Source organism: Takifugu flavidus, chromosome 6 (assembly GCF_003711565.1).
Source record: "Takifugu flavidus isolate HTHZ2018 chromosome 6, ASM371156v2, whole genome shotgun sequence".
Classification (NCBI taxonomy): Eukaryota; Metazoa; Chordata; class Actinopteri; order Tetraodontiformes; family Tetraodontidae; genus Takifugu; species Takifugu flavidus.
Genome location: NC_079525.1, coordinates 15651696 through 15664996, shown reverse-complemented (window position 1 = coordinate 15664996; position 13301 = coordinate 15651696). Strand labels below are relative to the sequence as shown.

Genomic DNA, 13301 nt, shown 5'->3' with positions numbered 1-13301 from the left:
ATGAGGGGGGAGGGTCGGTGGACATGGCAGGTGGTAATTGTATGTGTGGGGGAGGTCTGAGGGAGGTTGAAGCCAGATGAGGAGACTGAGGTCATGAAGCAAAAAAAAATGACTGTTAAACTCCTGAAAAGTTGTGCTCAAAGAAACTACACAAACATGACAAAGGAAGGTAAAGCAGGAAAAAGGGAGTGAGTGTTACATATAACTAGGAAGTGAAGGGGGGGCTAATCAGTCCAGAAAGTGAGCCTATACACTTAGTACTGATGCTTGTCCTACCCAGCCCATGCACTTCAGAGAGATTGGACAGGTCCGGTTCATCCTCCTCCAAGTCGTTTAGGCTGTAAACGTGCTGAATATCGACCTCGAGCTCCCTGAAGTCTTTAGTGAGGACACCTGGACGTGGATGTAAGATGCCCCCCAGATTTGGTTTTGCCAACTGCTGCCACTGGTGCAGTGTCACTGAACCTGACAATCAAGAATAAGAGGGAAACTGTCAGATCTTGCACTAACATTTAATAGACGACTTGTCAAAGTTGTGAAGATTTACAACTATATAAATGTGTAACACAATGTCATCCGTCTTCCAACTAGCTTCCTACGGCCAAGAGTCAATTTTCCAGCTCATTGCAGGGACAATATATATACACAGGCAACCTACACACCTACAGTGAACTTGTAGTGTAGCTAGTTTATAGTGTAGCTAGTTTATAGTGTAGCTAGTTACCATCAGTTCCACACTATAGAGTGCACCTGACTATGAGCCCAAATGTCAAAACATTAAGAATAAATACACAGATAAGGGTGGGTTAGGGTTAGGGTTAGAGCCATAGGAGGCCACTTTGCAACTTGAGATCTTTGTGGTCCACAGAAAGATTATTGTAATGTTTAATTACTAAACATGACCGTAACACAGCAGTAAAACGACATTACAGTAACATAACAATCAGTAACAAACATAACGAGCCTACTAGCAGTTCAACTTTAGCCTTTAACTTTAAGGCTGCATCGTCAGCATTTCTTGTGTTATCCATGATGACGGTGAGGACATGAAGAACAAAAAGACTGTTAAAAACAAATTAAACCAGCGTCTTCCTTCCTCATACAGTAGCTGTGAAACCAGTCTGTCTTGCTCTCGCTTTGCGACTGTCAAAAATCTATCAAAAATCTATAAATAAGCTCCATCGCTCTATAAGCCGCAGGGCTCAAAGCGTGTGTGTGTGTGTGTGTGGGGGGCGGGGTAGCGGCTTCTAGTGCGGAGTTTACAGTAACCCCAAATGCACGTTTTTAGGAGGAAGTCAGAGTACCCAGAGAGAATCCCCATAGAGACGGGGAGAAGATGCAAAAGCCTCTTGTCCTCAGGGAAATTCAAACCCAGAAGGGGAGGTGACAGTGGTGTTCCCACATTATGCTACATGCTTATATCTGTATAAAGGGATAACTCCCAAAAACCAGGCTGCTGCATTACAAAGTTAATGTTTTTACCCTCCAGCGGTTTCACAATTTGTAGACGGTCCGGCAGGTAGGACCTGGATCCTCCGGAAGAATCACAGGAGTGTGGAGGACTGCCGTTGGAGTAGTTGGTTCCTGTTGATGGTGCTGGGCTGGAGACCAGGCTGTCATTTGGTGTTAGCAAACCACTGGAACACTCAGCTTCATCACACTTTGATGCCAAGGCGTGGAGCTTTCGCTCACGCTCCACATCAAAGAAGGGGCGTTCAGATGAGTGGTTCTGTTGACGGGCTGACAGACTGCGTAAGGCTGCTTCCAGATCATGACCTCCCGGTGTTCCTGGCTGGCCCAGACGCTTCGCTCCACTATGGCAAACACAGCACAACATATGTAGCATATGTGACATGAATTATATCATAATTTGATTATTACACCCAAAGTACTTCTGTTTGGTGTGTTTACAGTCTTGATGCATTAAGACACACCCATTGTCTTCTTTCTGAGTGTTGCTGCAGCTGGGCTTGTCCTCCAGTCTCTGGCTGCTGTTATCTAAGCTACCATAGTAGCTGGTTTTGGGGGTGCTGGTACAACTGGAGTGAGTGGACAGTGGGCTTGAGCCGGGAAGCCCCGGGGAGTGACAGAGGGACCGCTGCCTCACAGCCTTATTCACCACCTTAACAGTTTCAAATACACGCCATGGATGGTTCCTGTTGGAAAAATATACATAGATAAAAAGGGGAACATTTACACTCAGTCCACAATTTAATTGATTCTCTTACTCAAATTTTTCCATCCAGAATCAATTAAGCAGCACCCTTTTCTGTTAGGCGTTCCCGAGTGTTTCCCTCTCCCCCTCCCTGTCTGTTTCTGGTCTGTGCTTCCCTGTCCGTTTATTTCCAGGCTGGGCTGCTTCCAGACTCTCCCCCTTCTACATACACCTGGAACTCATCTCCAGCCAATCAGCCACACCTGCCTTCCATTTTAAAAGGCTGGTCCACATCTCATTCTTCACCAATTCATTGTTTAACCCCGTGGTGCAGCCTGGCTCCTGCAGATCTAAAGCCAAGTTTGTTTCATGTTTCCTGCTTCCAGCGCTGAACTGATTGTTAGGGTTAGATCCCTATCCCGCAGATAGGGTTAGGGTTAGGGTTAGGGTTAGATCCCTATCCTGCAGATAGGGTTAGGGTTAGATCCCTATCCCGCAGATTGCCCAGCCTGCTCCCGATCGGTCTGCTGAACTAACCCTAACCCACCTCTGAACTAACCCTAACCAATCTCTGAACTAACCCTAACCCACCTCTGAACTAACCCTAACCAATCTCTGAACTAACCCTAACCGACCTCTGAACTAACCCACCTCTCAGTTTCTGTCCTGAACTATATACAGTAAAATCCTTGCTTAAATCTCAGCCAGTCGTCTGCTTTTGGGGTCTTGATCGGTGTCTGCAGTGCTTAACACTTTTCTGTAGACACCTGCCTTTTCTATAGACACCGGCCTTTTCTGTAGACACCTGCCTTTTCTATAGACACCTGCCTTTTCTATAGACACCTGCCTTTTCTGTAGACACCTGCCTTTTCTATAGACACCGGCCTTTTCTGTAGACACCGGCCTTTTCTGTAGACACCTGCCTTTTCTATAGACACCTGCCTTTTCTATAGACACCTGCCTTTTCTGTAGACACCTGCCTTTTCTATAGACACCGGCCTTTTCTGTAGACACCTGCCTTTTCTATAGACACCTGCCTTTTCTATAGACACCTGCCTTTTCTATAGACACCGGCCTTTTCTGTAGACACCGGCCTTTTCTATAGACACCGGCCTTTTCTATAGTAAACAAGAGCTCTCTCTTCTGCTCAGTTCAATTACATTCATTTTATCACCCTGGCATTGTGAAGTTCTTAGATTAATTCACTAAAAGCCCAACTCAGATCCAACTTTGCCTTGTTTGTTACACGTTTTCACATCCTGTAAAGTTAATATGTAGTTTCAAAGTATTTTACTGCTTCAGAGCAGTTAAGAGCAAGGGCCAGAGTGGGGAAGATGACAGGAAGATGACAGGAAGTACAACCAGCTACTGTCTCCAACCTTTACATGGTCACATTGAGCCTGATATTATTGAATGGATAAAATAAAGTTCTGTTCATGATTTGATGCTCTTTTATTGAAAAACCCAAAAAGACAGAAAGAAAACACCAATGGAGACTCAGACTCATCACCTAGTGCGCTCACTATGATACACTCATATTTTCCTCACTACTGTATTTAACGCTGCTCACTGCTCATTAGTGTAATTAGGCTGCTTTTCCTCTTAATAGATGTCTATCGTTGTTTAAGCATCAAAATATTGACAAATTTCACCTCAAAACATGTGAGGAAACAGGTATGAAACTGACCTGTACTCCGAGGGAGCAGGATTGTCCAAGCCTTTGCGAAAGGTTCCTTCTATCTCAGCTGCCAGTGAGTCCATGGGGAGAACGGAGGTGAGGGCAGTGTACCGCTGCACGGTGCTGTTCGGTAAGCTCTTATTACGCAGGTTCTTAATGTCCTGGTGGGCCTCGTGGAGCATGTCCTCACACTCTGAGTATTTGTCCTGCAGGTCCTTGAGCTGCAGAAAGGGGGGAGACATTGATCACTAAGTCCATACATTTCTAACCCTAACCCTAGAATAAGAAACTAAATAAAAAGCACCCATACAAACACATTATTGCACCAAACAAACTTAAAATTGCAAAGTGGACCCATAAAATGGCCAAAGAATAAAAGCAAATTTTAAGATGTGATTTAAGAGTAGATGGGGTTGGGGGACATTTTTGTTTCTAATGGCAGCTTTTTCTAGAGTTTAGATGCTGCTACAGAAAAAGCTGGATCAAAACAAGGAAGAGCTGCTCAGTTGACCTCAGAGATTGGGAGGGAGTGCAGACATAAGGAGGTCACAAATGTACTGTGGGACTGCTCCGTTTATTGTGTTAAAAACAATAAAACTTTAAAATGAATTCAAATTGGAAAGAGCCAGTGAAGCCAAGGGAGGATCGGGGGGGGTGCAGCTGTGTTTCTGTGCAGCACTAAAACGAGAGCACTTAACTCTGTGGTCATTCTCATGGATTTACCAGCGTAAAGCTCACAGGAAAACACTGGTTTCAAAACAAATCGTCTGACACCTGCGGCTGATGTCCCACTGGCTGAATAAATGAGTCTCCCTCATTCATTTGGAAGAAACACATAAATACTTAAGGTCAATTATGCAACTTGTGTCACAGCATCTTGCCTCTAATGTCAGATTCAAATTGCCCTCACGGGAAGAATTCAGGCTTTGGTTCAAATCCTCATTCTCACGTGTGAGCTGAAGAAACAGAGAGAAGAAGTCAAAGTCGATGACTGTGTAGAATGTTGTTTGTCTGTCCTTTGGGTGCTCCTCTTACCACTTTGCAACGGGCCTGGAGGTCAACAATTTGAGCGAGCAGAGAACTGATCTCCTCCTGTTGTCGGAGAGAGTCTTCCACTTTTTTGGCCAGCTCCTCTGACAGGTTGACCACCTGCTTATTCAAGGAGGCTAAAACACAAATCTCCAGTAAAGCCACCTTGAGCTACTCCTGAGTTTATTTCCTGCTACTGGGAAGTGATGTGGATGACTTACAAAGTTCCTCCACACACACCATCATCAGCTCCTGTTCTTGCTCTTCATACTGAGTTGTTTCTGTTGTGAGCTCGCTGGCCTGAAGGTCAGAATATCAGCGTGTTACAATTCTTGACAGAGAATATTGAACAGCAAATGCATTAGTTAGTCATTGTATCTTGACATTTCCCCACAACATTGTGTTGCCTCTTGTTTCATACCTCTAACCGGAGTTTGCGGTTCTCATCTTCTAAACCCTTCAGCTTCTGTTGCAGAAAGTCATAGTGGATGAAGCTGCTCAGAGAGCTGCATGATTCATTTCGTTTTATTCTACATCAAAAAAAGAAATAAATATTGGCACGTACATCGACAGTATATACATGAGTACATAAATAAAGAACTCCCTCTATTCAACCGCCATCAGACCACTGGACAGTTGGCAGGACTCCCAACCACGGACTACCTCTCAATAGATGTGCACATAAACGTATAGAAACATGCATCAGGCAGGAGATGACTAAAGCTGCATAATTACCCACTGCAGCATAATTGTTGTTTGAATCACCAAACTGTCACCTGACTCCAGTTCTTTATTATGTGGTAGCTTAACCGGAACGGTGACGGTATCAAGCTGCAGAACAAACACGTCTTGCCACCTCTTGCTCAGGAGGGCATGTTCACGTCTTTGATTCCATTTTCTTCATTACATGTAAACTGGGCATCGTGGCTCATGTTTGGCACGGGGGCCCCACTGGAAACGGAGTGATCGCTGCACACTGCTGTGCAATATTAGACGGGCAGTGAGCGCCTTTAGGTGCAAGGCAAAGGTAACAACACCTGTAGGCATCTCACACATCCTCGCCATGATTGTCAGAGCTAATCAAAAGTTTTTGCAGTTTTTCTGGAGTCATATACAGCTTACCATTGCAATCTACTGGGTGAAAGCTTGAAGATCTTGTCCCCATTTAGCAAAGGGTATCCCTGGTTAAGACTGAGGTTCGACCCCCCCCACTGTGTTCGTCACAAATACCAACAGGTGCACATGTACTTTGACTGAACAAAAGGGTTTAACTGTACCACTGCTTAATCTGCCTTCAGTTAATATATTTAACTCACGGAGAATGGGACTCAGCATTCTCAAGCTCCTCAGTGCTGGCATAGAACTGAAGAAGGTCATCTCTCATTGACAGCTCGTGGCGAAGTTGGGCAATCTAGCACAGAAAGGAAGACCATGAACTTGGGTTTATCACCATATGCAGGCAGTTAACTAGTAGTATCATGGAAATGTTGATTATCCACCAATCTTTGCAACAAGTTGTACCTCTTCTTTTGAAGTTTCCAACTGTTCATCCAACATTTCATTCCGTGTCGTTAGTTCTTGATTCTGCTTCAGAAGGGACTGGCCGATGCGTGCGGCCAACTCAAGATCTCGCTCCTTCTGTGGTGACACACAGGTGCATGCAGCAACATCTGACATGAATGCCACAATTGCACCACCTACTTCTTACCTCTTCCAGCAGGTGGGTGACAGCCTTGATGTCATGATACGTCTTGGTGACTTGGTCAACTCTCTCTGAACACAGCACTGACAAGAGGGACGGAGACACAGACATTTAGCTTCACATTTCACAAACAAAGCACAGCAATCTATAGGCAGAAGAGACAATGGCAGAGCTCTTTTTTGCTCTAAGTCTGCAGTATTAACTTCTAAAACTAGAAATTATAAAAAAGAAAGACAGCAATTCTTCTTCCGTCCATGAAACTTTATGCTGTTAGTGTGTTTTGAGTGTGGCGTCTCTGAATGACAGACTTAAATAGATCTTGGTCAGCCAGATGCTGATCCTCTTAGCCTAATGCTAATAAGGCTGCTATAAAGATCCCTAACCCTCCCAGACACAAATATAGCTCAACCAGAGAGACAACCAGGGCTGAACGGTGACAGCTTTTCATACTGGCAGGACACGTACAGCTTGAAGAGGCTACTGACTGCTGACTGCTGACTACTGACTGCTGACTGCTGACTACTGACTGCTGACTGCTGACTACTGACTGCTAGCTGCTGACTGCTGACTACTGACTGCTGACTGCTGACTACTAGCTGCTGACTACTGACTGCTGACTGCTGACTACTAGCTGCTGACTACTGACTGCTGACTACTGACTACTAGCTGCTGACTACTGACTGCTGACTGCTGACTACTAGCTGCTGACTACTGACTGCTGACTACTGACTGCTGACTACTGACTACTAGCTGCTGACTGCTGGCTGCTGACTGCTGACTGCTGGCTGCTGACTACTGACTGCTGACTACTGACTACTGACTACTAGCTGCTGACTGCTGGCTGCTGACTGCTGACTGCTGACTACTGACTGCTGACTGCTGACTACTAGCTGCTGACTGCTAGCTGCTGACTACTAGCTGCTGACTACTGACTGCTGACTGCTAGCTGCTGACTGCTGACTGCTGACTGCTGACTACTGACTGCTGACTGCTGACTACTAGCTGCTGGCTGCTGACTACTGACTGCTGACTACTGACTACTGACTGCTGACTGCTGACTGCTAGCTGCTGACTGCTAGCTGCTGACTGCTAGCTGCTGACTACTACTGACTGCTGACTACTGACTACTGACTACTGACTGCTGACTGCTGACTACTAGCTGCTGGCTGCTGACTACTAGCTGCTGACTGCTAGCTGCTGACTACTGACTGCTGACTGCTGACTACTGACTGCTGACTGCTGACTACTGACTGCTGACTGCTGACTGCTGACTGCTAGCTGCTGACTGCTAGCTGCTGACTGCTAGCTGCTGACTACTGACTGCTGACTACTGACTACTGACTGCTGACTACTGACTACTGACTGCTGACTACTGACTACTGACTACTGACTGCTGACTGCTGACTGCTGACTACTAGCTGCTGGCTGCTGACTACTGGCTGCTGACTACTGGCTGCTGACTGCTGACTACTGACTGCTGACTACTAGCTGCTGACTACTGACTGCTGACTGCTGACTACTAGCTGCTGACTACTGACTGCTGACTACTGACTGCTGACTACTGACTACTAGCTGCTGACTGCTGACTGCTGGCTGCTGACTGCTGACTACTGACTGCTGACTGCTGACTACTGACTACTGAATGCTGACTGCTGACTGCTGACTGCTGACTACTGACTGCTGACTGCTAGCTGCTGACTACTAGCTGCTGACTACTAGCTGCTGACTACTAGCTGCTGACTACTGACTGCTGACTGCTGACTACTGACTGCTGACTACTAGCTGCTGACTGCTAGCTGCTGACTACTGACTGCTGACTGCTGACTACTGACTACTGACTGCTGACTGCTGACTGCTGACTACTAGCTGCTGACTGCTAGCTGCTGACTGCTAGCTGCTGACTGCTAGCTGCTGACTACTGACTACTGACTGCTGACTACTGACTACTGACTGCTGACTGCTGACTACTGGCTACTGACTACTGACTGCTGACTACTGACTGCTGACTACTGACTACTGACTGCTGACTGCTGACTACTAGCTGCTGGCTGCTGACTACTGGCTGCTGACTGCTGGCTGCTGACTACTGACTACTGGCTGCTGACCGCTAACAACTCTGTTTATGTTCACTTCAGTTTCTATAAAGGTAAAGAAGGTCATTAAATTATTACCTGGGTTTAGTCTGACCTAGAATTCATATAATTCTTAATGGAAGCCTTTAATGAACAAACCCAAAACATACATTAAATTCAACTGACGTCACTTATTCCCAGGGGGCAATTTAATAGCACACTAAGTGGGATCAAAGAGGGAAACATTACCCTGACAGCACAGCTAAATCCTTAAAGCATAAAGAAATCAGTAAATCCTTAAAGCAGTGCATTATAGCCCAGAGCTCCACATAACTCAGAGAGCAATAGTTAGCAATAGCAATAGCAGTGGATGGTTGGGAATTGGGGTTAGGGTGAGTGTGGGGGGCAGCCAGTGAGAGATGAATCTGTCAGTACGTTTACATGACACACAGATAATCAATATTCTCAATCAGACTTATACTAGACTATGTGTGTGTGTGTGTTCGTGTGTGTGTGTTCATGTGTGTGTGTGTGTGTGTGTGTGTGTGTGTGTGTGTTCCACAACCATCAGTGAAGACATCACCCAGAAAGAGGGTGAGATGGACCCTACCACACAATTTCTAATTTCAGCCAAGGTTAGCCTAATAACTGGTGCATTTGCTCATATCCTATTACAGTTCAAGAGGAGTGCAACACTTGTTCAAGGCACAAATATCCTGTCCAGAAAACGCCGACATCGAGATCAGATCAGATGGTTTTTGCATGTATAGTTGAATACTTCAGTTAGAACCAGAAACAGCCTGTTCTATTTTCTCCTGACCTGCTCGGCAGACTTCTGAGCTAATCACTGTGCCAGCTTGAGCTTTTAGGATTTTGGCTGGGTTAAATCCAAACAGGTAAACCTTGAATGGACAGTCTAATACCTATAGAAGAACCTTTCAGAGTTAGCTATAGCTTATGATGGCTGGTATAGTGAGGCTAACCCTAACCCTAAACCCTGAATGGACAGTCTAATACCTATAGAAGAACCTTTAGGAGTTAGCTATAGCTTATGCTGGCTGGTATAGTGAGGCTAACCCTAACCCTAAACCCTGACTGGACAGTCTAATACCTATAGAAGAACCTTTCAGAGTTAGCTATAGCTTATGATGGCTGGTATAGTGAGGCTAACCCTAACCCTAAACCCTGACTGGACAGTCTAATACCTATAGAAGAACCTTTCAGAGTTAGCTATAGCTTATGATGGCTGGTATAGTGAGGCTAACCCTAACCCTAAACCCTGAATGGACAGTCTAATACCTATAGAAGAACCTTTCAGAGTTAGCTATAGCTTATGATGGCTGGTATAGTGAGGCTAACAGACAAGATTCACATTGACTGATTTGCCAGTTTTTCTATTACAAGAATGACAGAAGCTCAAATTTGACTGTAACAGCATGTGTTTACAAAAATATGTCGTGTAACAGCACAGTTCCTGTTGTGGTGTTTGTGAGAGCAGCTCATAATTCTGTGGACTGGGTTAGGGTTAGTTAGGGTTAGGGTTAGTTAGGGTTAGGGTTAGAGGGTTAGGGTGGGTTAGGGTAGTTAGGGTTAGGTGGGTTAGGGTTAGGGTTGGAGGGTTAGGGTTAGGGTGGGTTAGGTTAGAGGGTTAGGGTTAGAGGGTTAGAGGGTTAGGGTGGGTTAGGGTTAGAGGGTTAGGGTGGGTTAGGGTTAGTTAGGGTTAGGGTGGGTTAGGGTTAGAGGGTTAGGGTTCGTTCGGGTTCGAGGGTTCGGGTTCGTTCGGGTTAGGGTTAGAGGTTAGGGTGGGTTCGGGTTCGTTCGGGTTCGCGGGTTCGGGTTCGTTAGGGTTCGGGTTCGTTAGGGTTCGGGTGGGTTCGGGTTAGAGGGTTCGGGTGGGTTCGGGTTAGCGGGTTCGGGTGGGTTCGGGTTCGCGGGTTAGGGTGGGTTCGGGTTCGGGTGGGTTCGGGTTCGCGGGTTCGGGTTAGTTCGGGTTAGGGTGGGTTAGGGTCAGGGTTAGAGGGTTAGGGTTCGAGGGTTAGGGTTCGCGGGTTAGGGTGGGTTCGGGTTCGCGGGTTCGGGTTCGTTCGGGTTAGCGGGTTCGGGTTAGCGGGTTCGGGTGGGTTCGGGTTCGCGGGTTAGGGTGGGTTAGGGTTAGAGGGTTAGGGTTAGTTAGGGTTAGGGTGGGTTAGGGTCAGGGTTAGAGGGTTAGGGTTAGAGGGTTAGGGTTCGCGGGTTCGGGTGGGTTAGGGTTAGAGGGTTCGGGTTAGTTAGGGTTAGGGTTAGGGTTAGAGGGTTAGGGTGGGTTAGGGTTAGAGGGTTAGGGTTAGTTAGGGTTAGGGTGGGTTAGGGTTGGAGGGTTAGGGTTAGTTAATACCCATGTAGTAACTTCCTGAAGACATTGTCTTCAGAAAGTTGAAAAATGCTTTGGGGGTATATTTAGATGATTTCCATTCAATAAAATGATAAATACAAAGGAAATCATACGATGTTTAGTTGCTCTCTCAAAAACAAGGTCAAAGTGACCTTCACAAAGAGAAAAGAAATATCCGCTATATATTTGTGATCAAGGTTAGGTATCACGCACTTCCTCACTCACCCTGTGACACCTCTCGGCAAAGACTTTCCTTATTTTTATTATTATTTATATTGCTGATGTGGCATGCCCTCTCCTCCACCAGGCTTTCCTCAACAAAGCTGGATGTGGTTCTGTCCTCTTCCTCCTCCTCTGTTTCAGAGGAGCTCCATACTTCCATAACAGCAAAACTGTCCTCCACCTCTCCTCCGTCCATCAGTTCTGCCGTGCTTCTGATCCTGCTCTGCTGTGTTACACCACTTGTCTGTGTGGCATCCTTCTGCTGGCCGGTGTGTGTGCAGGAGAACAGTATCCACAAGTCAACACAAATCGGTGCGTACACCTGTGTTTATGCTAGCAGGACAGAGAAGCCAGTTGGTGTTAATATAATCCCTGCTAATCCCTCAGTCTATTGGCCATCTGCCATCATGTGGGCCTCCATTCACCTGGCCGCGTTCTACTACCATCTGTACTGTACTATCTGAAATGCAAGCTGTAACTTCTGATGCACATCTTTTTTTATCCATATATAAAAAAAAAATCAAAACAGATCCTGCCTATCACTGATAAAATGTTTCAGGAAGGAGATGCTTATGAAATATGAAGGAATGCTGCAATTAGCCAGAGCACCCCTTTGAAACTGTCAGAGTTGGTAGGTTCCATCCATTCCACCTGTAGATCAGGTTACATCACACTGACTCACGCAAGCATAGCATAGCATAGCATAGCATAGCATAGCATAGCATGGCATGGCATGGCATGGCATGGCATAGCATGGCATAGCATGGCATGGCATAGCATAGCATAGCATAGCATAGCATATAGCATAGCATAGCATAGCATGGCATAGCATAGCATAGCATAGCATGCCAGCCCGGCCTGGTATATGCAATACAGTAGATGGATTTTACGTGTGGTTTTATTCAATACAAAGGAAAATAAGAATCACTGTATTAACTAAAAGTGAGGGTCTATCTCTGTTTTTGTAAAAATCACTGAAATGTACTAAATGTTTGCTATAATTAACTTTAATAATTCACTTTTTTGTATAGTAAATCAGACTGTGGCAATCTTTGGCCTTGAAGTTGCAGCTCTGGATACAATCAAATAAGAACCCCTTATTTTCTCTGTTAAAATAAGAAGCATATTTACAACAGTGATTTACAAGAATGTTGTATAAAAAACTGAAATCATGCTAGTTGATAATGATTTGGTATATTAAAATCATAACAACTGATAAATGTGAGTACCTTCTGAATGTGCTGTATTTGCCAAGTCATGACTGAAATGTGTCCAAACAACAAAATAGGCCAAGAGAACAAGAATAGGCTACATTCTGTTCATTCTGGGTTTGACAGTTGCAGAAGCACCACATGCTTGGCCAGAAGTTGTTTGTATTTGGACAAGGCAAGCATGAGACTCTATGGTGGAGGTTACCATCTTTTTTTCAATGCCAAATTTAATGCCAATGAAGACCTGAAACCTCAAACTTAGAAAGATGAATCAAACCCCAACAAATGGAACAGACAAGGGTAGACTGAGGTAGAACATTAAAAATAAAAATAACCCTAACCCTAACCCTAACCCTAACTAAATCAAATAGTCTGTGAAATGGTTCGACTCAGTGTCAACAGAGAGGGAGCTACTGCAGTGTTAGGGTTAGCCTAACCCCTAACCCCTAACCCTAACCCTAACCCCTAACCCTAACCCCTAACTCTAACCCTAACCCCTAACCCTAACCCTAACCCCTAACTCTAACTCTAACCCTAACCCTAACCCCTAACCCTAACCCCTAACCCCTAACTCTAACCCCTAACCCTCTAAGCCTAACCCTCTAACCCTAACCCCTAACTCTAACCCCTAACCCCTAACCCTAACCCCTAACTCTAACCCCTAACCCAAAACCCCTAACTCTAACCCTAACCCCTAACTCTAACCCTAACCCAAAACCTCTAACCCCTAACTCTAACCCTAACCCTAACCCCTAACTCTAACTCTAACTCTAACTCTAACTCTAACCCTAACCCTAACCGTAATCCTAACCCCTAACCCTAACCCTACCCCTACCCCTAACCCCTAACCCTAACCCTAAC

At 45.5% G+C, this 13301-nt stretch overlaps 1 protein-coding gene across 3 annotated transcripts in view; it reads right to left on the bottom strand.

Annotated features, from left to right (window-relative positions):
• LOC130527292 (trafficking kinesin-binding protein 1-like) overlaps nucleotides 1–11791 on the bottom strand; it is a 15129-nt gene extending 3338 nt beyond the window's left edge. The window contains exons 1-13 of one of the 3 annotated variants that reach the window (XM_057035631.1): nucleotides 11233–11785; nucleotides 6571–6647; nucleotides 6384–6497; nucleotides 6179–6273; nucleotides 5284–5392; nucleotides 5084–5162; nucleotides 4869–4999; nucleotides 4715–4789; nucleotides 3843–4054; nucleotides 1935–2156; nucleotides 1483–1814; nucleotides 277–465; nucleotides 1–85 (exon numbers count right to left, since the gene is read on the bottom strand). The exon at nucleotides 1–85 is cut by the window's left edge and continues 18 nt beyond it. In XM_057035631.1, the coding sequence (XP_056891611.1) occupies nucleotides 1–85; nucleotides 277–465; nucleotides 1483–1814; nucleotides 1935–2156; nucleotides 3843–4054; nucleotides 4715–4789; nucleotides 4869–4999; nucleotides 5084–5162; nucleotides 5284–5392; nucleotides 6179–6273; nucleotides 6384–6497; nucleotides 6571–6647; nucleotides 11233–11425 (1913 nt within the window). In that variant the 5' untranslated portion in view covers nucleotides 11426–11785. Of the gene's footprint in view, nucleotides 86–276; nucleotides 466–1482; nucleotides 1815–1934; nucleotides 2157–3842; nucleotides 4055–4714; nucleotides 4790–4868; nucleotides 5000–5083; nucleotides 5163–5283; nucleotides 5393–6178; nucleotides 6274–6383; nucleotides 6501–6570; nucleotides 6648–11232 lie in introns of all 3 variants that reach the window. The other 2 variants (XM_057035630.1, XM_057035632.1) reach the window with 2 other exon arrangements.
• Between the last annotated feature and the right edge of the window lie 1510 nt (nucleotides 11792–13301).